Below are 25,838 nucleotides of genomic sequence, written 5' to 3' on the forward strand. Positions count from 1 at the left end.
TTTAAAGCTATTGAATAAAGATCATTGTAATTGTAAGAGTACGGCACTCAACACTCTCGTTGGAGACGAGTTATTACTCGCAAAGTAACCGATCTACGCTATCCAAACAAAATTACCCAAATATTATTACAATAACTTTTATGAAGACAGCCCCAACAAGAGAGGAAATGAATACCTAACAATGGTTCTAAGAACGGCTGGATCTACGTCCCGGAGCCACTCGTCGCCAGCTACTACCAAGTGCCGTCCGACACTTCCCAAAAAGACTTCACAGGCAGATTCCAGCGAGCTACAACAACAACACAATAATAAACAATTTTTATTTAAAAGCCATATCTTTAGTCTAATGAATAAAAAGTCAAAAATATTATATATTTATAGTTCTTTATATTTATTTTCAATCATTTTTTTATTTCAATATATTTTGCATTGAATTTGGATGGGTTGTTCAAACGGACGTTTAATTATTGAATTAGGTTAATATGTTAACAAATTATATACATAAAAAATATATCAAAGAAGTTTATAGTTTAGTGAACATGAACATTTAGTCTTAATAAAATCATTAATATGATTTAACAAATATATAATTCAACTTAGGAATTCTTTGATCTTTTAACAAAAATAATTTATAACAACAAAATATTTAATAACAAAATTTGTTTAAAAATGTGTCTTAGTAAAATTATTTTTTTTTTTTATAAAAAAGGAATATATTATGCTAAACTTAACTTTAATGTTAAATTATTACAAATGCTTACTATTAATATATTTGCAGTTATTTATTTGTTTATAATTCTGTTTTTTAAAAATCTTCTGTTTCTCTTATAAGCTCAAAAAATTATTATTTAACGTTACATATAAACAATATGTAATTTCATAAAAAAATAATGCACTGAATATCTACGACATTAGCAATAAAAAATTATATATGTATAATTGCATGCATTTTTTTTTGTTTAAGATATTTAAATCTTAAGAATTGCACATGTCCCTAAAGAGCTTCTATAATTTTAATTTTAATTTTAATTTTGTAGTATTTTTTCTTCAATTTTAAACATTTTGTTTGAAAAAATTTAGTTTCCTGCGTTATCCGTACGCAACATTTGTGCTTAGTTTGATTTTCTCGATCTGCGTCTGGTATTACCAGGACAGCCAGCATTACTAAGTAAATGTAGCTTCCAGCCACCGTCCAGTGGTAAATGAACATCATCATGACACAGTGGACATCTTGCTGCACCAGTTTTAAGCTCTGGAAAACACAACAACAATATTAGTGAAATAAATTATAATCAAATGATCAACATTTATTTGTGAGTAATAAATCAATAATAAAATATAAATTAGAGTGAATTTCATTCTTAGGCCATGTGCGAGTTCGAGTAAATTAAAATTTCATAGAGATAATTTCTACTGCACTTATGTAAATATTTATTTATTTATTTATTGCACTTATTTATTATTTTTGGTTAAAAGTTTTATTTATTTATTAAATATCTTATAAAATTTTCACAATAATAACATCTAATTTACCTAATTTTTATTTAATTTACCCTACTCGAAATTCTGGTAAATACCAACATTCGCTACCATATCGACATAATTTACTATTTCCCTCAATTAACCATCGAACTCGCACACGGCCTTAAAGCTTATATTTTACGATACTCTATACATACAAATTATTACAGACTATAACTTTAAGAATAACAATAATTTTATAAATATTCTGTATAAAAAATATTCGAAATTCACAATTTGAAAAAACTGTAAAAAGTCAAAAAACTTCGAAACGTCAGTAAGACTAAATAAAAAGTATTAAATATTATAGCTTAACGTTTTAATTTTTAATATTTTGTTCACTGAAGCTTATTTCATTTCATTTATTATATTTACAACGTGTATAAAAAGTATTCGGACCCTATAATATGAAAAACACATTTAAAAAATACCGCATCAAGCGAGATTTAAACGCGATTTGTTACCCTATGTGTCTACATCAAGTCTCATCAAGGTGCGGGGTTGCAACCAATGTTGACTCTAAAATTTAAATTACGATCCCCATTTTGAAATGTATATATACCTTATAGGGAATGCTTTCTCAAAAGCGTCACCCAAGTTTCATCAATAAATATTTAATGTTGCTTGATACTTATTGTTATAATTTTGGAGTGGTAGCATTCATAGCATAATATATACAAAGATATTCTTAATACCACATATACAAAACAAGAGAGGAGAGATAAATATATAACAATTATTAGTGACGGTAGATCTGGTGCTAGAGTAGGACCTCCAAAGCGATATAAATCTGTTCGAAATTTCAATTTTTCAAATGTACGAACTTTGACACAATCACTACCGATTTAGATCAAATGCTTTTATGAGCTCATTTTTTATTTTAAAAATACTCGTATTTTGGGAAAGGAAATAATTTCAAAATTTTTTAACAAATATGAACCAATGGGGTTTTGAGAATTTACATTTTAGTACAATTTTAAAATGGCTATACCTCAAATCTAGTCTAAAAATTTTTTGCTTTGTAAAAATAATTGATTGAATGTTTTAGAAACGAATAAAACAATTCGTGAACTATATTGAAATATATAGTATATTTGAAAAGTTCTTTTTTTTTATACTAATAAGAATCGCCACAGAAAAGACTTTATAATCAACATTATCATATCATTTTGCAAATATTCTAGGCTACTACAATTGTAGTAGCCTCATTAATCGATTATGGGGTTCATATACAAAAGGTTACTCATCACACAAACCTTTCGCTCATAGATTTTTCAATAATATCTGCATCGGCTTTTTACAATGGGTTATAACACCTGTGTCAAACGTAAAGTCCTTTAAAACTATATCAATATCGTAAAACTCAGTCTTTTATTGCAAAAAGAAAAAAATGTGTTATTCTCCGAAATCAAATAGAATTCGTGACTCAAATTAAACAGAAACTTAGATTTGTAGAGATCGACTTAAGGAAACTTGTAATTCTAAAAATAAAGATTGCTGATAATTTATATGGATTTTAGAAAGGTAATATTTCTACTTGTAGAGACTAATGCTATTAAGATGATGGCAACGAAAACTTATACCCAATTTAGGAAGATTCAAATTATAGAAGTTTCAAATATGGAAGTTTTACTGTACATGTTTCAATATCTATGATAAAAATTTCTTGAAATAACTTAACAAATTAAAGAAAAATTTAGTGTAGATTTGTGTTTTAAATGATAGTTGAATACCTTAATTTGTGATATATATATAATGTTATATCAAAAATAAATAATGCTTTGCCGATGAAACAAAAAATTTTTATGACCGGAGAATCTATCCAAAAGGCTTTTTATTTCAAAATGTTAACGACTCATATTCGTGAAATTGGGCTCACATACCTAGATTCCATTAAATATCGCTATATTTATTCGTCTTATCATAATAATCTAGAATACATATGATTTTTCCGATGTATCTTCTATCACAGCATAAACATCGTGATATACCTAACAATTATTTTCCTTTGATCAATTAAATAACAAAATCAAATCAAGAACGTATATAATGTCCAGACCTCCAGTCACTAATTGAAATTAACAAATTGGGCCTTAAATAGTTAAAGAGCAAGTCATTATTTTTAGAACTATGATAACTATGAAAACTATGAAAAAAAAAAAATTATTAAGTAAATCGCGGCACACTCATAGATTATAGATCAGAAAAGAAGATGTTAAAAGAAATAATTGATTATACTATGTTACTTTGTGGTAGTCTAAACATTTTAAAAAAATCAGTCAGGTTGGAGTGGAGGTCTTGTGCCCTAGAGAGGCTCACTCGAGCTTAAATAATGGTCTGTGTGATACCATGGATTAGCGTTGTTGATACGCACAACAGAAAAAATCTCAAAAGGACCGCAGTGGTTAGTATACGAATAATGTGCTAAAAGGCACGATTTCCCGTAAGAGCGGGGATACGTGCTCCCGCTCAAAACAGAAATACAATACAAAACTATAAAACTAACTCTGTAAAGAAAAATATGGATATATCTTCAATGTATAATATATCTTCAACGTGTAATAATAATAATAATAATAAATCGTAATTTTCGTGCCTAAGTGTTACCCTGTCGTTTGAGGGATTCTAAGATGCATTAAATCATATCGAGCAACGAGCGTTTTGTTTACCGCTAATGTAGACTGGGGCTAAATATATAAGATCTCTAAAAGGTTTAATTAATTCGTTATACCTCGGCAGTAGTCTTCCATTTGATGTAAGTCATAAAGCTGTTTGTGTACTGATTCCGTACAACGTTCACACATGACATAACTATCCTTTGCTTCGCACTCCTCTTTGAAATATAAATTGAAATAAAAAAATTTATTAAAAATATTGACGAAAGATATATGTTTAATAAATTTACTTGTTAAATGATAGTTCAAAGCAGCAACTTCAAGCACTTGACTGCACTGAGGACATTTTGTGAGGAACGGACAAGTTTTCCAATAATGTCTATCTAACTGCGATTGATCATTACTGTGACAAGTCCAATCACAGAACGGACAGCGTCTGAAAAACACAAAAAATTAATTATTTAAGATTAATACTTCAATACGTTAGTGTAAAAGTGAACTGTAACTTAAAAAAAAGGACATAAAAGATAAATGACCTTTTCAAGACTTTTGCGACTACAGTGAAAGTTTTGTGGAAAGGACGTTCTCGTGACCGGACATCTATCTTAACCACGCGATCTTCCCAGTTCCCAATTTTAATTTTTCATACAAAGTGCATTGTTTTGAACGATCAGTTCTTTTAACCGCACTGTATAGCTGCTTAAAAGAGCTTTTACTGTACATTAAATATGTGATCGCACTAACAGTTGTAACTTACGGTTGTGTAAATAAGATTTTTAAGTATAATTAGCACAAGTCCATTTTCAATTTTAAATATATACGTACTATAATATAAGAAACCGACTTCGCTCTGATATACTTACATTAAGTCAAGAGCCTCCTCCAATGACTCAGAGTTTGAATTAGAATTTGAGTTTTTTCTTGAACTGTTTGTTGATATCATCGATCTTTTAAGTTGTTCGTTGTATTGCTGTTTGCCATTGCATGTATTTATGTTGCTGCTGCCACTGGGATAACCGTTACTGGAGCCAACTGCACCAGCACTACCAATTGAATGTCCACTTTTACTTTTAAGTATACGTGTTTCAGATCTTCGCATTGGACTCGATTGTGAATCAGGTGACTTATTTCTGAAGCCGTAAGGGCTACCACGACTGTCACAGCCACCACAGTCGCCAACATTAGCACCACTACCTAATTGTAGTTGTTCGGCTGCTGTGCGCGCTTCATTACTACGATTCGAAGGTGGAGATGTTGGATCACTGGAACTGTGTCCAGAGTATTTATTTGCCTCTAACATTTCTTTCTTACGTTCTAAATCTAATTTATCAAATTCAGTAAACAATTGACGATACAGTAAATTGCGTCTCGTTATATCATCATCCGGCGGTAACTGTTTACGTACAAGTCGTGGATTCACTTTGTAAACTAACAAAAGAATCCTTTCGGCTACTTTACGCACCGGCTCCGCTGGATGATGAATACCTGAACAACCACATTCAGATAGCGCACGACATGTCAAACCACTATGTTTATCTGTACTGATGCCTTGACTCAACACTAACTGTTCCAACATTTGCATACGACTTAAGGCCAGACGTGGATGTGTACCGGAACCGACCGTACGCGATAGCGCTGGTGCGACTAAATGTTGCTCAGCAACCTCCGGACAGGCAGCTATACTCAAAATTGTGTGTTGTGCCAGTGTGTGTATACGTGCCGATGGATCGCCTGATTTCGCTAATAGTTCGGGTAATAAACGATCCACACAGCGCGCAACTTCACTCTGAGAAACGCGTCCAGGCACATACTCTAGGAATAGCATACGCACAGTTTCTGTGGCTTGACTAAATACTGAATAAACAGCATCACGTACGGAACGATGTAATAGTAAGGCAGAGCTGCGGGCAACTTTATTTGCACCCGCCACATTATCACCATTCGCATTTGTCGCAGTCTCCGTTTCATGTCCTTTCAAAAAGTTACGCAAACGTATAAGACCGTCTTCACGATCTTGAAATTGACGAGAATAAAATTGTTCAACCTAAAAATATTGTAACATTAGTTTAAAAACATTAACATTATACCTTGAGTATGATGATAAAAAAAAAACTTGATGAATTTATGAACTAAAATTAAATCATATACCATATATTTATTGACATAAGGTTGTAGTAAGTTCTAATTCGTAACTATTACGAATAATTACCGAATTACCGAAACAGTTATTGTAGACTAGCCGCTACAAGCTAAACTTACCAGTTCGTTTCCAAACACCAGTATAGGTAAAGCAGCCTGTCGACGTTCACGATCACTCAAATGCGAACGCCCTCTACGATTGGGATCGGCCTCCAGCAAGGCTGTACCTTGGCATTCCCTTAAAAATTCATTAGTATGTGAACTGCATTATGTTATGGCAACAAATTGTAGGCAACAAGCAACGATTAAAGACCAAAAGAATATATAAAATACAAAAATAAGAGAAAACTTAAATCAACAACTCAAAAATACATTGATATGAAAGTGTGTGAAAGCTACAATATGATAATATATATACCAGTATATACGTATATAAATGATAAAATGATACATATGTATGTATGTATGTATTTGCTAAATGGCAGTACTATTGTAAACCGCTGAAGTAGTACGAAAATTTCACACATAAATTGTCATGCAACATTGAATATAACTCCAAATACATTTTTTATACTATTTAGTTACCCAACTAAATGTTGGCAATTTACTACTTCCGCTAGTAACCACGACATCTAAAACAGCAGATAAAACTTACTGTCTAAGAGTAGGTATAGCGCGTTCCTCATAGTCTTCATAAGAATTTCGTGGAGCACTTTTATTTCTACGCCTTAATGAGCCTTGATGACTTGATATCGGCGAGCTATGTCGACTTGGACTACGTCGTGTATTCAGTTTAGGCGACATTGGTATCTCATCATGTGATTTTCGTAAACTCGCGGTAGAGTGAGCTACCAAATTATCGTTGGCAATGCTATTATTAGTGCTCAATGAAGTATTACCAGCCACAACACCAACGGAACTACCACCATCTGTTGATGACTTATCATCTTGTGCGCTTTTAGGACTCATTGTGGCAGCGAAATGTGCCTCCGCTAATGCCTGTGCTACATCTTGTAAGCTTGGTGCTGGTGGTAATACAGGTTTCGAAGAATAAATTTCAGAGGCCATGTCATTCGTTGCAATCGGTTCGTTATTAGGCTCGAGTAGATCATGTACAAGTAAATATTTCAAAACAGCAGACTTATACATTTCTATTTGCTCCTTACGTAGCTTGGCTGTAGTAAAGTCTTCCTGCTGTACGGCTTGCCGCTTTGCTAATGAATAGCGACCCAGTCTTTCGCCGGCGGTCCGCAATGATGTCATACAAAGTTTTAGTTTACGTGCATATTCAAAACGCTCATCGTTAACAGCTTTCGATTTCTTCTCTTCCATTTCACGTATTATATCGCTAACAGACTCTTCAACATACATAGAAAATAGAAGATCATCACATATAGATACCAATGTAGGTTCGGCACCGCCTTCAGTTATCAATTGGTCTGTAGTTGTTGTGGTACAATTAGTTTCATTTTGTTCTTCATTTTGCAATTCATTTGAAGAATTTTTCTCCAATTCTTCTCCCAGCACATTCACAGCTATTAAGGCAATTTGTCCATTGGTATTAAAAGTATTACAATGGGCCGTACTTAAACGTAGTTTTAAATGTGTACCTCTACGTGGATTTACGGTAACACTTTGAAGTTCTCGCGATTTGTAGTTCGTTGCTGAATTATCTGACAGCGCAACAAACCCTAAAAAATCAAAACACTGAGAAGATGGTGTACTCGGTATGCCTTTCGGTGAGTAATGCAACCATAATTCAACTTTTTCAGCTAAAATAATATGAAATACATTAATTCATTATATATTCTACATATGTATGTATGTGTATATATTATAGTATAAACTTACGAATTAAATACTGATGTGCTAATATTTGTATGCGACATATTTTTGTTGGTCTATGGAACCGCAATATTATATCGTGTGGGTTAATTGTACTGTTGGATGCACTGCGCCAACCATGCACAGTCGGTCCATGTGAATTGAGTTCACTGGCGGGAAATGATGGATCTTCATCTATAAAATATAATAAATGTTTATTTTATTACTGTTATATATCTTATATTAAAATTGTAATATAAGACGTTGTAGATCCGGCAAAGCATCGGGAATTAAACTTAAAAATATTGATCTACATTAATATAAGGAAGTCAAAAAAGGATATAGAAATTCTAAAAGCATCGACGTTTATATGGCATTGAGTCCCGTAAAGAACACAGAACACGTAATGCAAGTAAATGGTTTACTGACATTTAGTGGTGCAACGAAGAAGTAATACTGCATCCATATTGGCTAGACTTTTACCACACACTTCCTCTTATTCACTAACACATGGAATTTTTGTTTTTTTTGGAGGTAAAATTCGAAAATAATACTTATTTGGGGTTTAACACAAAAATCTCGTCAAAGTCTAGGCAGTCTACACTCCAATTAATCCATTTTTAACTAGGAACGTATACTTTCCATTGTTCATTACATATTATTATTTGTTCTGCTACTAAATTGTCTAATGATGGATGAGATTAATATAGGGTTTATAAAAACAACTACATAATTGTAAATATTAAAATGTATGATATATAAAATCGTATATTTTACATTGATCAACATTAAGAAATGAAAATTGTTATTGGTCAACATGGCCTAACTTTCAGTTGTATTTGTTGTTGTAACCCACTGGAACATGTAAGCAGACGACATGACAGGATATATAAGACGGTTATATGGGTAGAAATGAAAATAGGTAGTAGTTACGTGATGATGGAGGAAGGAATGAAGGTGGGTGAGATTTTATGGAAACTGGGTTCCAAAAACAGCCTGGTCTACGTCCCGGGGCCACTCGTCGACAGCGACGACCAAGTGACGTTCAACGCTCCCCATAGGGACTTTACAAGCTAACTTTCATACAAACTTTAACTATTAGAAGATCCTTAATGGAACAGAAAGCAATCAAACGCTTTATAACTTGCGTAGATAGTGGCAAAGACTAGAAGCAACCGCATTAGCATCCACAATTCGGCAAACTTCAAACAGCTTTACTTTTGCGGCTGCCTTAACATGCAAAGAACATTCAGTTGGTGTGGTTACTTTCCTCGTGGGAAATTATCGTTTGGAAAATATGAAAGCGGCTAGGAAACATTTAAAAAGATCCAAAAAATGTTATATATTCAATATAAATACATACAGCTGTTATATCTTATTACTGTTATATGTTATTTCTTTAGAATATAGTTTAAGTCATCAATTACTTGATTTGTATTAATTATCCATGGTGCATTTATTTACTATCGCTTAATGTATATCATTCTAAATATAAACGCATGAGTTCATCAAAAAATTATTTAAATATTTCGATTTACTCACATTAATTCCAATTTTACACGTCATTTACTTTTTTATGAAATTTGCATAATTTATTGTGAAATATAAACAAAACATTACAAAATCAAAATAAAAAGTTTGCCGGCAAAACGTCAACACTTGCTAACGAAAACAACAAAAACAATGATTTTATTAGCACAAGACGTGGTGAATAGCAATAAGTGAACGAAATTCTACAAACACCCAACGGAAAAATGAGGAATTATAACATTTGAAATCACATACTATCAAGTAAATATTCAAGTTACATACAATGTACAAAAACGCTTAACGTAAAAAAAAGTAATAATATTTATATTCAAAACAAAAAAAACAATTAATTTTATTATTTTATTTCATTTATTCAATTATTTATTTCAAATACTTTTTCATTTTATTTTATTTTCTTTAAATTTTATAAAAATATGTATAACTACATAATTGTACTGTTTTGAATTTGATTTTAAATTAATTTTGTACAAATTACAATTCAATTCAGAGTACAGAGTACGGGACAAAACTTCAATAAAAATTATAATTAGTTGTGTGGTGTGCATAAGCTATAACGTACAATATGAATTAATGTACACTAGATGTACACGAGAGTTTTGTTTGTAAATTTAATTGTCAATAATTTTTCAAACTCTCGTTTGAATCCAGTATTAGGTATGTTTTACGAGCTACTCGTAGTAAAATTCAAGTAAAACACATGTAAAATTCAAACTGAGAGCGTAACACAAATAAAGTGTCAAATTACGCTCTTTACACAGATTTTCATGAAACAACTTTGTGTAAAATCTGGTGAGAACATCACTGCCGCACATATAAACAATATAAAAAATTTAAATTCAAACCAAAACAGCTGATTTACACATCACATAAATTTTACTTGAAATGAAATGTTCGAGTAAAGTCTGTGTAGCATTTTCAAATTTCGACAGCAATGTCACGCGCTCTCAGATGCTCTCATTTACTCGACAATTTACTGGTGGAACGTATACACAGTGTTACTCAAAGTTACTAGGAGTAGCCAGTGGAACAGACCTATTGTGTTATTTTTGCTCGCACATTGGAAGTAATGTGCAATACTGAATTAAAATAATGTTAAATTCCCATATGACGGCAATTTCTTGCAGGGTTACTTATTTTAATTACCACTTCTTTCTTTTATTTTCCTATTTCTTTCTGTCTACATTTGTTTTTATTTGATTTTCGTTGGCATTTGTTATCATAATTAGTATATTTCGTGCGTTGGGCGGTTGTGTTGTGCTCTTAGCGCTTTTTCATTTTCTAATATATATTTTATTGAATAAATTTTATAAACATTTTGAAGTAAGAAATAAACATGACACGGAGTAGCTCAAATAATACTTGGATTAAGATACAAAGCCTATTAAATACCATAAATCATATTTTTATTGGTTTGGTTGGTATTTACATTACAGTTCTAGGAAAAAATTTGGATTTTAAGGACACGGCTATGCATGCCTTTATGACCACAATCGGAGTAAGTACATCTAACGAAATAAAATGAATTATTAAAGTAAATACTAACTTTTACATTTGAAAAATATGTTACACACATAATCGTACTGTCTTGCGTTTATATTGACGAAGTCGAAAGGTCAAAACTATGAAACTATTTTTTGATTGTTAATCTCCCCAGAGGCAGTAAAGTACTATGTCATCGCTACTCAGCAAAAATATTTTGTCGCTAGAAAAAAAAACATTATTGCTCATATCAAATATGTTTATGATAAAAACCCAAATCGAACCTGAATTTTTATAGTGTGTAAACATAAATATTAATATTTTTCTACAATAAATGATACCGAGAATATACAAAATCACATATAAACATTTTATAAGGGTCTGCTCTTTCAATTGGTATAGTTTTCAGTTAGAATAATAACCTTCGCATCTATGGATATTAGCCCAGAACGTTAAACCATTATGATCTGTATAATCTAAATCTAAAATCTAAATTATTTCTCCTTCACCAGTTAAACTCCCTTATATCAATGAATATTTTTATACACGGGCTAACATGATTAAATGTACTCTAAAAAGAAGGCTCCAAGTCTCCATGTTCTGTATAAGTTCAAGAATATAGATCGATTTAGCTATATTCGTATTTTGTATATTTTTTGAGACAATCGCAAGAAATTTGCTATATACAAGCAATATGACCAAAGACAGTCTGATATGACCAAAAATTATCAAAAAAATTTTAATTTTTCAAAAAATATTGGTTTCATCTTCAATATATATTTAATCACCTAGAAAGTCATTCCCATTCAATATTATAGACACTATAGTTTCTAGCTTAAGCAACACTGTTGAAACTCATTTTTAGTTATGATCTGGAAATCAATCAATAATTTCGCCTACTTCATCTATTGTTGAAAAACGTTTTCAGAAAATATTTCTGAACCTATCTCTAGATAATAGGGTTGTTCAGGCACAATAATGATATTAATTTTTGCCACGAATTGTTAGTTATTCAACAAATTTTCAGAACATATTTTGCTGCCAGTCGTTTCATGTCTAAAATATTTGCAAAAATCGCTCGCATTATCCGTCTGATAATTCTATTTTTTCTCTAACGTCTTCAGTATAATTTCTTCTTATTTATCTACATTGGTCATCTTTAATGTTTTCTCAACATTTCTAAAAGTGTTTGCACCACTCATTAACTCATATTGTCTTATGATATATAGTCTTATGATATAGGTGCCATAAAACCAGCGGCGTAGCACAAGGGGCTACAATAATTACAATTTTACCTGTGCTTACTGTAGTTTTTATTGCATGGAACTCATATCCGGTCGATGTACTAAAAATTAATGGTATAATTCAAAAATTCAAAATTCCAAAAAAAATTTTAGCTAACATTACTTAGTATTTACATATCATATCAATATATTTTTAACACTTAAACATTAAAAAGTTTTTAACATTCATAATGACTTGTTTAATCGAACCTTTTATATTAACAATAAACATATATCAATATTTAATATTGTTAATAAAAAATTGTTGAATCTTTTTTTTGCAGTATCATGTTCTTATGGCAGAAGCTCTTATGTCGCACTACAAAGTGAATCCCATTACTAATCGTTTTTCGCATCGCAACAAATCTAGAATACATGGTATATTACAGTTTCTAGGTGGATCAATGGCACTATTGGGTGCACTCGGTAAAATCTCTGCTACTGAAAATGACCATTTCAGTACGCTACATGGTAAAGTGGGTATGTAACAATACAAGATTCAGTATTTAAATCCTTAGCTAAACTCCTTCATACTTTCGTTCAGGTCTCGCAGCAACGTTTATGTGTACTGTTAGCATATTAGGCGGATTGGTCAACTTCTTTCAACCGAAGTTCGCCCATAAAATATATTCTCCGGCCGAAATAAAATATCGCCATAATTTGTTCGGCATGTTAACATTCTCCTTAGGAATGGCAGCAGTTCTTCTTGGTTACCGCACGTTATTCTTCTGGAAGTACAACGATGCTGAGTTTGTACGTGTTATAAGTTTAGCTTCCGTTTTAGTTTATTGTCTAACATTAATTGCACCAGTCTTATCCTTATTAGATAAGATAAAACTAAGAAAGGCACATAAACAAGATATTTAATAATATTTAACTTAAAATGGATAATTGCCATACCTACTAGTCTGCAGTGGTTTAATTGAACCACATTTGCTTTTAAAATTTATCATTCCACGTATACAAAGTACTTGGTGGTTAAATCTTGAATTCTATTCATAGTTAAGGATTTTTGGGAAGTTGTAATCTTGTTAACATATTTGTGCATACATATTTTTACTGTATTTGTTAAACTGTTTTTTAATATTTAAATATAAATAAAAAAAATACGGGACATGTCGTATATTTCCTATGCAGTTTTTCACACCCTAAATTGATTTGATAAAATACAGAAATGAACTTTTTAACTGCATTTCTAGACGTTGTCATGGCAAGCAACTGCTCTCATTGATTAAAAAAAAAGATGCAACCAACTAATGTTGTTTACATGTTTGGCTCGCTTCCAACAGAGTTGAGTGGTTGCACAACGGATCCCAATATGTTTTCACATCCCTTAAAGGCAAATCTTATATTTTTCGGAGGTTGAGTAGGAAGGACATAAGTATCAGCAATAAATTTTTTCTTTATTTTTCAACTTAATATTTCAATTATGCTTTTTTACATCGATATTTAGCCAATATCGGTCACAATTATCTGTGACTGAATTTTTAATAGTTTTTATTACTTTACTAAAAAGAGAGATTTCGAAAAGTAGTGAACTGTAACAACAAAAATTCTTTATGTTATTTTAATCAATTATATTTTTGGCTCACCACACAGCTGTTTCGAGTATTGCCAAATACCCATCATCAGTGGTCTCGGAAATAATTCTTGTATTGAATTATTCGTAAATAATTTTTTGAGACTGCAATTACCAGAGATTGAACCCGTGCCCTGCCAAATTTGAAGCTCAGAGTCAGCATTCATTAACCAACTTATCCAAAATCGTACGTGACGTTTATGTTCGCACATGTTTCTGTAGTTTTCACTTGTGTTATGTTAGAATGAGATCATAAACCAACTAGAATAATTGAATTAACTAATTATACCTATTTTTAATTGTTAAATTTCAATACTATTCCGTTTATAGAGGCAATATATGTTGCATGTTTTTATATTATTCGCTCTTATATACATAACCAAATCTAGGACCGTACTACGGAGAAAGTCATGCTTATGTTACTCCACGATTCACGCGGGCGAGACCATATATTTTTAATATAAGTTGTAAAAGGTAAATAAAAGAGTAACAATTTCGCTTTAGCAAGTTCTTATGCATTCCTCCAAATACAGGAAACAAATGATGGCTGGTTGCCTTTCTGTTCTATCCAAATGGCGCGTATCGCCATTTTGTTACCCCACATTTGAAGTTAAGAAGCTGCAAATAGTTTTTTTATTTGTAGCTAAATAACGCGGTTGATGCATAAGATATTTGTCAAACTTATATTTGTGATTATATGGTGTTACAACGATTTTGCCTACTTACTTACATGTGGGTTTTCCCCTAGCTTAGTCAGGAAATAGGTACCATAGTACAGTTAAGTTAGATCGGCGTAGCAACCTAATGATCCAACAAATAATATATCGTTATAATGCATATAATGGATGAGACATCATCATACGAAAGATCTACCTTGAAAAAATAAGTACCAAAAAAACTAAAGCACGAACAGTATCCCTTTGAGAAAGTGCGACTCTCCATTGTAACAAGTTTATAAACTTGTTACAAGGGAATCAATGTAACAAGTTTATAGACCTTTTCAAAATTTGAAAGGATGAGAGATCTATCCGTCCAGTTAGAAAAGCGACATAAAAAATCTTATATTTTCTCCTAAACAGTGATAAGCACTGACACGTAAGGTAAAGTAGAGTTTCTTCGACATCCTCAGAGCTATAACCATGACAAAAGAGTAAACCTACTTTTTTGCATATCTGCTTTATATACAGTAACCTGTTAGGATCGCAAGCGTAGAACAGAATTGATTCGTCTTTAGTTGTTGTTGGTGTACTAGCCCGTGAAAATCTATATAGCAGAAAACAAATACGAATAGATGAGTTGAGAGGATAAATAATGTGTATAAGACAAGGGGACGTTTTGGAAAGAAAAGCGAATTAAAAATGGGTGGGGCTTTGTTCGGGTTTAGTTAAGGTAGCTGATTTGGTACAAATTTTTCACAGTTTAAACCAGATGAAACTTTTGGCCAGACACGAATTTTAGTCTATTCAGGCTTTCCTTGGCAACAGTATGTGTTTTCAGTTAATTGCAAGTTCAGTTGTTGCGAAAGGAATACCAATCTGTGAAAAGTGAATTTCGCAGAGCAACGTGCCTGCTTTGGAAAACTTCATCTGCTTTACATTTACACAAGATGTCTCTATGTCCTCCTGGTATCTATTTGAATCCGATGCTGGCAAGTCTCTACAACTCGTTGAGAGAAGGCCAGAGAATTACAAGGTCTTCTGAAGGCCTTAAATTATGCACTGGAATAATCAGACAGTCGAAGCGAGATGTTAAGACTCAATTTATTAGAATAGTTTCCACTGTCGATGCTTACATTTATTTTCGAGTCGTCCCACTGTTGACAGGGACTAACAGTTTTTATACTGGAATTACTTAATTTTTCTAGAACTCAGTATTTACTTACGAAGTGTTCGGTAGTCTCTTTATATCATAATTCTCAACAGCTTCTGCAGTTTTAGTTAAAGGAGTTGTATCATTTTTCGGTATTGGTGTCTAGTGACTAGTAACCTATCATGACCGCATCGAGTTTTCCGAGTTCAACATGGTCATTTTATGACCATGTTACCATGGTGACATGAAATTTGATTTAAAGAAATGTTTCAAATATACTTTTAATAAGAAAAAGGCTCATTTGCTTTAGTTTTAGAAATATAACTTAACGATAATAATCTATAATCACTGGATTTGTATTTAGGGTAGAATCTATAAAAGATTCTGTCTAAGTATAATAAATGGGACCTATCAAAGTCGAACAAAATTAGTTCTTGAAGAAAAGGATTCCAGGTAGGAGAAGGAATTAAACTAAATAAGAACACCTTATAGTACATTTCAGAATGAATATATATATGGAGTCAAAGAGGAACAGTATTTTTGAAGAAAATGAGCTTCTCAATGTTTAATAGAAATACGAAAAGAGTATGAGGCAGTGAGAGGATACAGAAACTTTTAGACAATAGCAATTAATAATTAATTAATGAATATTAATTAATGAAGTTTGGAGCTCAAAACATAATGGATAATGAAAGCATGCTGTGATGTAATTTACTTATATGGGAGTAACTATATAATGCATAAACATTATAGTATATAATACAGCAAAAAAAATAAAAATATCGAAAATTCTTAAAAATGTCCAATACTGCTAGAACACAAAAATGACTTCTAAAGCCAGAAATTACTTTACTGGTTTTTTGATAATTTCAGTAATTTTTAGAAAAGTCTTTTATTAAAAGCATTAATAATGAAAATACATACGTATAAATATAGTTATTCAATCATTTCGGAAGTACTTCAACCCCTCAAAACTTCTGACTACATGTCTATACACAGAATTCTTTTTTTTTTTAAGTAATATTAGAATTAAAGGAATTTAGTAGTAAAATTTCCTAAGAATTCTCTATTTTGTAAAAAGAAAACTTTGAAAGAATTTAGTTCGAACCATCACTCTGGCATGTACTCCATAGGATTATATTCGTATACCTTTGTTTAGTTTGCTATTTATTTAATATATTATTATTGTTAAATTTTAATAAATAATATTTTTATATAAAGTTAGGGGATAATAGTAAAAAAAAAATCAAATTAATAATTTACTTTAGTTATGATTCTTTTTTATTTAAATTTCTTGACTGTTGTCCCCTTGTTTGATAGAAATAGACTCTTTGCCATGGACATAAAAATTTTAATTTAATGATTTGCTTAAGTTCTGTATTCACTCAGTACATAAAAATCGAAATTAAATCTTAACATTGTACTCGATAGTCACAGAGTCTACAAGCAATTACCTCAGCGATAGCAACTCAAATGTTGCGCACACACATCCGGAACTATTATTCCAAGTAGCTTCATGGTCCAATTCCCAAAAGGGACATTACTGAAATTACATTACATTACTGCAAAGGACTGTGGAACTGTAAAGCAGTTCTTTTTAAATATTTTAAGGTGAAACGTAAATATTTGTATCCGTAATTTAAAGTCAAAACTTTTTGTTTGTTATATTCTATGAAGATAATATATCACATTTCTGGCATAAAAATTTTTGTACGGACAGACGGTTTACAAAATAAAATGCTTCAGATCAAATATGTGCCAAACCACGCAAAGTCATTTTACCGCATTTATAGTGCATATAAATCCGCTGTTTTTATGACTCCACTGACGTGCTAACTGTCCTTCAATTTTTTTCCATACTCTCTGGTATGCTGTAGCGATTGGCAAGAAGACATGTATTTTTCACCGTTTTTTATAGGATAAACCACAACAAATTAAAATTTCTTGACTCGTTTCAGAAAGATTTTTTTTCAATATTAAGACATACCAAATTTAATTACATATCTAAGGTTAGGTTAATCTGGCTGGCTATAAATTATCTAGCAAAACCAGACAAAATTAAACTCCTATGCAGATTTTGTGTAAGACACATTTTGTCAAATTAAGCAGTACTTTAAGCTCTACTGGAAGTATCCTCTTTGTGGTCCTCCTAGGTTTCAAAGCAAAAAAAAAGCATTTGACAGTTTAACCAACCATACATTTGGGCAGCACTCTCCAAAAACGGAATGCCAGAAAAAATTATATACTTCTTGAAGGAGCTGTACATACTAATACTAAGTGTCACGTGATCCACAAAAACCAGCTTTCTGAATCTTTTGACATCAAAACAGGTGTGTAACAAGAGTGTATACTGTCACCATTGCTTTTCATTCTCGCACTAGATATCCTTAGCAGAGCATTTAAAAATACCGAGGATATCCAATGAGACTGTTTGAGTGTCTACAAGACCTAGATGAATTAAAGCAGTTGATATCCGCCATACGCAAACAAACAGAGTCTGTCAGTTTGGTAAATTTAACGATAGCTGCGTTTGGTAAATTTACCAACATATGTTGATCCAGTGAACTCAGGGGGCTGACCAAACTGCGAATCTTTAACACAAATGTGAAATCTATCTTGTACTAGAGAAAGATGCAAATGTTTGTCAACAAGTGTCCACGTAGAATTCTCAAAATATGGTGGTCAGATCAAATACCAAACGAACGCATTCTGAACCAAACAACTCAAAAAGCATCATAAAATGATACAAAAATGAGAAAGTGGAAGTGGATAGGCCTTACGCTTAGACAATCGAGAGATCACATATCGAGACAAGCGTTGGCATAGAATCCACAAGGAAGCAAAAGACCTGGTGCGCCAGCGAAAACGTGGAACAAAATGGTCGAAAGTGAACTAGCTGAAGCACGATATACATAGAACGATGTCTACAGAGAAGTACCAAATAGAGTCAGGTTTAGAAGAATTATTGAGGCCCTGAGCCGCACTGACGGAAGTGGACAATAGTAGTAGTCAATTAATAGTAGTAGTCATAAGAATAGGAAACTAAAGCGGAAATATAAAATTAAAAAAAACTATATACATATCCATATGGATTTGTAGTAAAGGCAATATTCTATCTCCTCAAACAAACCCATTTTATTGACAACCCTCTTCAGTACAATATTTGATCATTTTTAAAGTTATTTGATTTGTGTGAGAAATTGAAAAAAAAACATTAATAAAGGTCTTACGTCTTACACAACTGAAATATGAAGTTGATGTTTGGTTTCAATAAGACGATATATACCGTTTACCACCGCAACAATTCATGTATAGTGTTTGAAAGAGTTTGGTGAAAACGCCTTTAAAAATTATTTTATGGATTCTTTTTTAGTAGAAATATATAAAATTGTTAATCTATATGTTTCTCAATCACCATAAAAAATATTTAAATGAAATTAATCTATTTCTATATTACAAATTGTATACCATATCATTTAAATTTGTTCGTTAAAAAAAAGATAATTCCTTGACTTAGAATAAGAACATTTGCCGATTGGGAACTATAGGGGTTTGGAGTTTTAACCAAGCTTCTTTTATCTTTTCCACCTAATAACTTTAATGAGATCTGAGTGAGATAATTTTTAATTCTGATAGCTGGGGTTCTCTCAACTCCTTAGAGGTGGTTCTTATCTATTTTAATCCATCTCTCATCATTTCTACGATATGGATTTATTTTATTTTATCTAAAATAAGAGTAATTATTAAACTATCGATCTAGAAAAAATGGAATAGAAAATAATGTGCTTGCACTTTCGGAAATATTTTTACTAGAGTACTATAACACGAGTACTATATACGAGTACTATAACAAAAAGGAACCATATATTCTACTTATAGGCAGATAATACAATATATTAATAACAATTTTTATTAATATTTATTTACACGCATAATTAAATACTGTTTTTATTTGAAATTATTTTAAACCACCCTTCTACCCTTCTGCCCTTCTATTTATAAAACTGACACATAGGTTCATGATGGGAAGCTATTAATTCACACGTTTTTTATGACTTTTACATGACTGCATTTAAATTCAAGTAAAAATGTTAGATGATTTAAACGTTTCACCCTATGCAAAGCCACTTCAATTCTCTTGTTCCTACTTTAATTCTTCACAACCCCACACATCTATTTTTGGGGGACAAAGTATTGTGGCAGGTTTGGTTTCACGCCCAATCGAATGCAATGACTCAAACGGAAACGTGGCAACTGGTGAACTACCAAAAATAGTTCACTTGTACAATTGGAATTATTATCTAGTTACATTTACGGCAGGTGTTGAAACTGCTATACCCTTTTGACAGCTAAACATATTTGTGGCCGAGGTGAGTCAAAGTATGGATGAATTGAATACAACTGGGTGTAATATATGGAATAAAATATGTTGCCTTATTGTATGTCTTTCTTAAATGTTACTTATTTGGTCTGTAAAATTAAAACCATTGCAGATAGGAGTTGGTGGAATCCCTGACAGGCAATCAAAAGAATTCACTTAGGCCTGTCGGCCTAATGTGTTGATAACTCTTCAAAAATATTATCATACATGGATTTGCATTTTAACACCAACATATTTGGCTTGATAATTCACTATAGGCTCTTCGTGAACATCCGAACCTCGCAACTGTTTTATATCTGATGCGTTAATATCAGCAGAATGTTGTCATGAGTTGTTACTTTTACACACGAGTTTATTTATGTGAGTAGTACCGGCATATGATAGATCCCCGGGTACCTCTCGTAGAACGACGTCAAATAATCGCCAATACATATATTACATATATATAATATATATTATTCAGAGCACACCAAATAATTAAGTGTCTTTTATTGCACGAGATACGAAAATTTTGGATCGAAATTAAGAAGAGGGCAATAGTTGAGTCAGCTTAGAGTTAAGCACTAAAGCTAAAGTCCTAACATCATTTTTATTGTTTTCTTACCATACTTTGCTTTTTTTTTGATTTTAATAATATTTTTGATTTTAATCTCTTAATTGTTAAACAGATTTACAATTTGTTTTATTTGTTAAAAACATAATTTGAAATCTTTCCAGTTCGTTAAGTTTATAATTAAATTTTGTTTTTATATAAAAAAAATTAAATTAAAAAAGTAATAAACTTACTTCTCAGTTTATTTGGATATTAACATTTGTGCGCATATATTATAAAAAATAACAATAAAAAAAAATAGACTACATAGTCGTAACGACAACAATGTCATTATATTCTCTAAATAACAAACATATATTTAGATATAATATAAGAATTGTACCAGGAAATTGAACTAATTAATTGACTTGTTATTAATAACAAAACCCAGAACTTAGTCCCTAATGTACATATTTTATCGAATAGTCAGTCAAGAGTTTTTAGAACCCCAGCAGCAAAGAGAAAGTGCTGGTGGTTGCAGAACGTGTAACAAAATAAGAATAAGAGGTACAAAAGTGCCTTAAAGTAAAAGTAATCATTTGTAGTATTAAAAAATAATTTTAGATGATTGCTCCTAGAACCTAAAAATTTTACCCAGTGTCAACAAAATCCATTGGTCTCAAAAATAGTTTGGATTTTTGAATTTATTTTTATCAAATTTTCTGGGTTTAAAGTTGCAGTACGTTTACACTATCACAATTAATGTAATAATTAGGTAGCAATTAGTATCATTTTCATATCACGCAAATGTACTAATGAAGTTCGAAGATTGTGATTATAAATATAATAAAAGTATGTAAGAATTAAACAAGATTAATATGGTTTTATAACTCATTCTGTATTTAAAACAAAAAAAAAATAATATCGTATACATTATTTGGTTATCATTTGATCAAAAACTAAAATAGAATTTTATCATATTTAGAATTCCCAAAAGAATCTAATATCATTAATTAATCATTATACGCGCTGTGATCAAAAACAAAAGAGTAAGGCTAAGTTGCGTTCTAAATGAGGGAAATTCTAAGATATGTGTTGATAAATGGTAAGCCAAAAATGTAATTAATTAAAAATAAATAAAAATTTTGTTGTTGCAATTAACTCCTGTTCAAAACTGCTCTCGTAAATAATAATATTTCTTTTTATTATATTATTTATATTTATATTTTAATATAGAATTACAGTTTAGTTGAAGAAAAATTAAAGTTAAAGAGACGCAGACATATTTTGTTTACTAATTCACAAGACCACATTTAAAATTTGTTTTCATTTTTTCTCATATAAATTACACTAGTTTGACCTTTAAAGCAACAAAATTTCTCCTTTATAAATTATTAAAATGGGCTATCCATCGTATTTCCCCTGGCAAGTACTGCAATGTCAGTTGCAGGTACTAAGAAATAAAACTCATAAATTATTAAAAGAAGAAAAGTGTTTATTGCGAGATATTCAAATTAAAAGAACGTGCAAAAAGTCTTCCAATTAAGGGAGAAGGAGTAAGGAATCATACATATATGAGACTCTGCTCAAACGTGTGACACCTCGAAAGAAAAGTTCAATAGTTTACTTCTAGCATTTCTCGCTTGTGTCGCAAGGAAAACAACAACATCAACGTCTTTACTGTATAAATGAATGTTCAATAATTATGCAAATGAATAACTAATTTCATCTGTCATAATGCAGACAGATTTTTTAGTTTATTTTAAAGGGTTGTATGATTTATCGATTTCTCTAACAATCACAGTCTTAACAAATTTATTAAAGTAATTTCTTTCTGTGTAAACACTTTGGCCCTCAACAAATTTTGGTTGGTTAACTTTTTTAATCAGACAATCTGTTGTTTTTGTTAAAAATTCAAATTACTGCAGTCATGCACTGTTACTCACCAGATGCGAAGACCACATTAAACGGTATCTTTCTAGCCATATCCTTTGAAGCAATGTGTAAACAAAATGATTAATACAAACTTTTAGTAAATTTTTTGGAATTTTTTAGCCAAAATTCTATTTTAAATACAAACAAAACTGTACACATTACAATTAATTTTTTCTTATTTTAATTATATCAAAAAAGCAATTTTGTTCACATTTTAGGGATTATTTTTATGAATTAATATAATTTTAATTGAATACTGTTTAACACGACAACAGTATGTCCTTAAAAAATGCTCACCACAGACTAAAGAAATGCAAGGAACATGTCAAACAAACATTAAAATACTTTTGTGTGTGTGTGTTGTTTCCAATTCACCACCTCCTTCTACTTTCACCTAATGCTCATGCGCGCTTATTACATTTCTATTCAAATCATATGTTGTTTTGTTGGCACATGTCAAAATATTGACAGCTGTTAAAACTCTAACTGCAATCGTACTTAGTTACACATATATTACAATAATGAGTAAATTGATGGTAAATTGAGGGAAATAGTAAATAAAGTCGGTATAGCAGCGAATGTTAGTATATACCAAAATTTCGAGTAGGGTAAATTAAATAAAAATTAGGTGAATTAAGTGTTACCATTATGAAAATTTTAAAAGATGTTTAATAAATAAATTTTAAAACTTTTAATCAAAAATAATGAATAAGTGCAATAAATAAATAAATAAATATTTACATACAGAAGTGCAGTATAAAAAATCCCTAGGAAATTTTAATATACTTTACCTCAATTTATTCTAACTCAAAATTAAATTCTTTATTTTGTGTAGTACAACTGTATATAGCAATATTGTAAAAAATTCTCATAAACTAATGCAAAACAAAATAGATACTAGACACTAGATATTTTCGCAATTTTTATTCACAGACAAATAATAATAATATTAATATTTCAACTTTTGGTAATTTCCCTCGTGGGAAATTTATTTTTAAAGATTGCATTCGACATTTTTCGCCTTAAGTGAGCTGATTTAGTGATAATGAGCTAGCTCATTTATATGAAATATTTTTTATGGTAAGTCATCCTTATTAATGGCGTTAATGAGCATTACCGCCTAAATGAAACAGTGTGAATGTGGCATTAGCTGCAGTTGAAACATAATATAAAAGTTCAAGTAAATTGATAGCAAATTGAGGAAAATAGTGAATTATGTCGGTATGGTAACGAATGTTGGTATTTATCAGAATTTCGAGTAGCGTAAATTAAATTTTATAAGATGTTTAATAAATAAATGTGAAAACTTTTAACCAAAAATAATAAATCAGTGCAATTAATAAATAAATAAATTGTTATAAAAGTGCAGTGCAAAATATTCCTAGGAAATTTCAATTTACTTTACCTCAATTTACTCGAACTCGCACACATCCTATAACTACAATGACATACTTGCCCCATTGAACAATTTGTATGAATGTTATTGCGAAGTTGGCAACCCTTTTAAATACACGTCAACTGATCACTGACATTAATCACGACTCTAAGCACCGGGGAGATGTTTAATTAGATTAGTTTTTGTTTTTAATAAAATATATATGAAAAAATGATTGCAAAATATAGTATTTTACTACCAACTTACAATGAAAAAGATAATTTGCCAATAATAATATGGCTAATCACGAAATATATGAGTGAAAGGTATGTAAACGAATAGAAAACATCTCTCAAAGAAACAAAATAAAAATATATAATTTTTTTAATACTAGCGGCTTCGATTATGAAGTTCTAATCATCGATGACGGAAGTCCCGATGGCACTTTAGATGTAGCAAAAGATTTACAAAAAATATATGGTGACGATAAAATTGTGTTGCTGCCGCGAGCTAAGAAATTGGGCTTAGGCACTGCCTACATACACGGTATCAAACACGCCAAAGGACATTACGTTATAATTATGGACGCAGATTTAAGCCATCACGTAAGTTTGAATAATTCTATTTTAAACTTCGTTTTAAAGATTTAAATAACTTATACTTTTAGCCAAAATTCATACCGGAATTTATAAAACTGCAGCGTACAAAAGACTACGATATTGTGTCAGGCACTCGTTATTTGGGTTCAGGTGGTGTATATGGTTGGGACTTTAAACGTAAGCTTATATCGCGCGGTGCAAATTTTTTATCACAAGTGTTACTTCGTCCGAATGCTTCGGATCTTACCGGATCGTTTAGACTTTATAAGAAAAGCGTTTTAGAGAAATGCATATCAAGTTGTGTGTCTAAAGGTTATGTCTTCCAAATGGAAATGTTAGTGCGTGCACGTCAGCATGGTTTCAGTATTGCTGAAGTGCCAATAACGTTTGTTGATCGTGTTTATGGAACTTCAAAGTTGGGTGGTACTGAAATTGTACAATTTGCTAAAAATCTATTATATTTATTCGCTACTACATAAAACGTACTTATAGGACATTTCGATAATGTCCTTAACTGTTATATATTTTATGTTTATACTATAAGTATATTTTTATTATATGCATAATGTATATATAAAGCAATTATTTAAGAAAACTTATTTGCAACTAACAATAATTTACTATTTTAAAATAAAGAACAATTTAATAACATTCCTTTACATATTAAATAACGATATCTGTAGTTTTATAAAAATACCATACATGCATCTAAGAGGAACTTGTACTAGACATGTGTATGTGTTCGATAATACAAATACTCAATGCTTTAAATTTAAATTTTATAGATAATGTGTTAATGTTGTAGAAACACGTCGATTTGTCATTGTCTTTTTTTATTTGAAAGAGTATAAAAGCTTTTATCAATTGAAAATAATCGGAATTTAGTTTGAAGATATTAACATAAATTTAGACAATCTGTTTAATTCTTGTTGGTCTCTTTGTTTAATTCCGAAGAGACCAACTGCTTTTGGATTTGTTAGAAGGGACGAACTACACACCACCTTATTTATAATTTATTTCAAGTTATTTGCTTGATAGATCTTCGCGGGTTACAACAACTGTGCCTCCGAGACGATGGCACGGTCGATTCTGGAACAATCTATTTTAAGTTTAAATATATTATATAAATTTATAAAAATAAAAACCCAATTTCTACAATATTTTTTAATTTTAAAAATATTTATTTATAGTTCATTTATTTTTCTAATCAAAAACA

The 25,838-nt window shown here is 30.9% G+C and overlaps 3 protein-coding genes across 4 annotated transcripts; 2 read left to right on the forward strand and 1 right to left on the reverse strand.

The window, feature by feature from the left end:
• Window positions 1-947: 947 nt before the first annotated feature.
• On the reverse strand, window positions 948-22,780 carry LOC119687820 (centrosomal protein of 104 kDa). 2 transcript variants are annotated; one of them, XM_038102327.1, is made up of 8 exons: window positions 22,660-22,780; window positions 8,127-8,294; window positions 6,931-8,047; window positions 6,396-6,513; window positions 5,000-6,180; window positions 4,427-4,572; window positions 4,253-4,354; window positions 948-1,252 (listed from the first exon to the last, which is right to left on the reverse strand). In XM_038102327.1, exons 1-8 carry the CDS (start codon window positions 22,697-22,699, stop codon window positions 1,113-1,115), a joined length of 3,012 nt encoding a protein of 1,003 aa, XP_037958255.1. In that variant the 5' UTR covers window positions 22,700-22,780; the 3' UTR covers window positions 948-1,112. The 2 variants fall into 2 exon arrangements, with proteins under 2 accessions (XP_037958255.1, XP_037958254.1); XM_038102326.1 differs by having other exon boundaries at window positions 6,396-6,537.
• LOC119687821 lies at window positions 10,882-13,511 on the forward strand. The gene is made up of 3 exons (XM_038102328.1): window positions 10,882-11,145; window positions 12,697-12,892; window positions 12,957-13,511. Exons 1-3 carry the CDS (start codon window positions 10,984-10,986, stop codon window positions 13,277-13,279), a joined length of 681 nt encoding a protein of 226 aa, XP_037958256.1. The 5' UTR covers window positions 10,882-10,983; the 3' UTR covers window positions 13,280-13,511.
• A 1,384-nt stretch (window positions 22,781-24,164) lies between the features above and the next one.
• On the forward strand, window positions 24,165-25,184 carry LOC119688915 (dolichol-phosphate mannosyltransferase subunit 1). The gene is made up of 3 exons (XM_038103586.1): window positions 24,165-24,349; window positions 24,418-24,628; window positions 24,691-25,184. The coding sequence occupies exons 1-3, from the start codon at window positions 24,255-24,257 to the stop codon at window positions 25,099-25,101; spliced, it is 717 nt and encodes a 238-aa protein (XP_037959514.1). The 5' UTR covers window positions 24,165-24,254; the 3' UTR covers window positions 25,102-25,184.
• Window positions 25,185-25,838: the final 654 nt, after the last annotated feature.

Source organism: Teleopsis dalmanni, chromosome X, assembly GCF_002237135.1.
Source record: "Teleopsis dalmanni isolate 2A chromosome X, ASM223713v2, whole genome shotgun sequence".
Taxonomy (NCBI): Eukaryota; Metazoa; Arthropoda; class Insecta; order Diptera; family Diopsidae; genus Teleopsis; species Teleopsis dalmanni.

Coding starts and splice junctions, on each gene's coding strand:
- LOC119687821 (XM_038102328.1), top strand. CDS start 10,984: ATGACACGGAGTAGCTCAAATAATACTTGGATTAAGATACAAAGCCTA. Junction 11,146..12,696: donor CCTTTATGACCACAATCGGA/GTAAGTACATCT, acceptor TTTTTTTTGCAG/TATCATGTTCTTATGGCAGA. Junction 12,893..12,956: donor TACGCTACATGGTAAAGTGG/GTATGTAACAAT, acceptor ACTTTCGTTCAG/GTCTCGCAGCAACGTTTATG.
- LOC119688915 (XM_038103586.1), top strand. CDS start 24,255: ATGATTGCAAAATATAGTATTTTACTACCAACTTACAATGAAAAAGAT. Junction 24,350..24,417: donor ACGAAATATATGAGTGAAAG/GTATGTAAACGA, acceptor TTTTAATACTAG/CGGCTTCGATTATGAAGTTC. Junction 24,629..24,690: donor ACGCAGATTTAAGCCATCAC/GTAAGTTTGAAT, acceptor TTATACTTTTAG/CCAAAATTCATACCGGAATT.
- LOC119687820 (XM_038102326.1), bottom strand. CDS start 22,699: ATGGCTAGAAAGATACCGTTTAATGTGGTCTTCGCATCTG. Junction 8,048..8,126: donor AGCACATCAGTATTTAATTC/GTAAGTTTATAC, acceptor ATATTATTTTAG/CTGAAAAAGTTGAATTATGG. Junction 6,538..6,930: donor GCTATACCTACTCTTAGACA/GTAAGTTTTATC, acceptor AACATAATGCAG/TTCACATACTAATGAATTTT.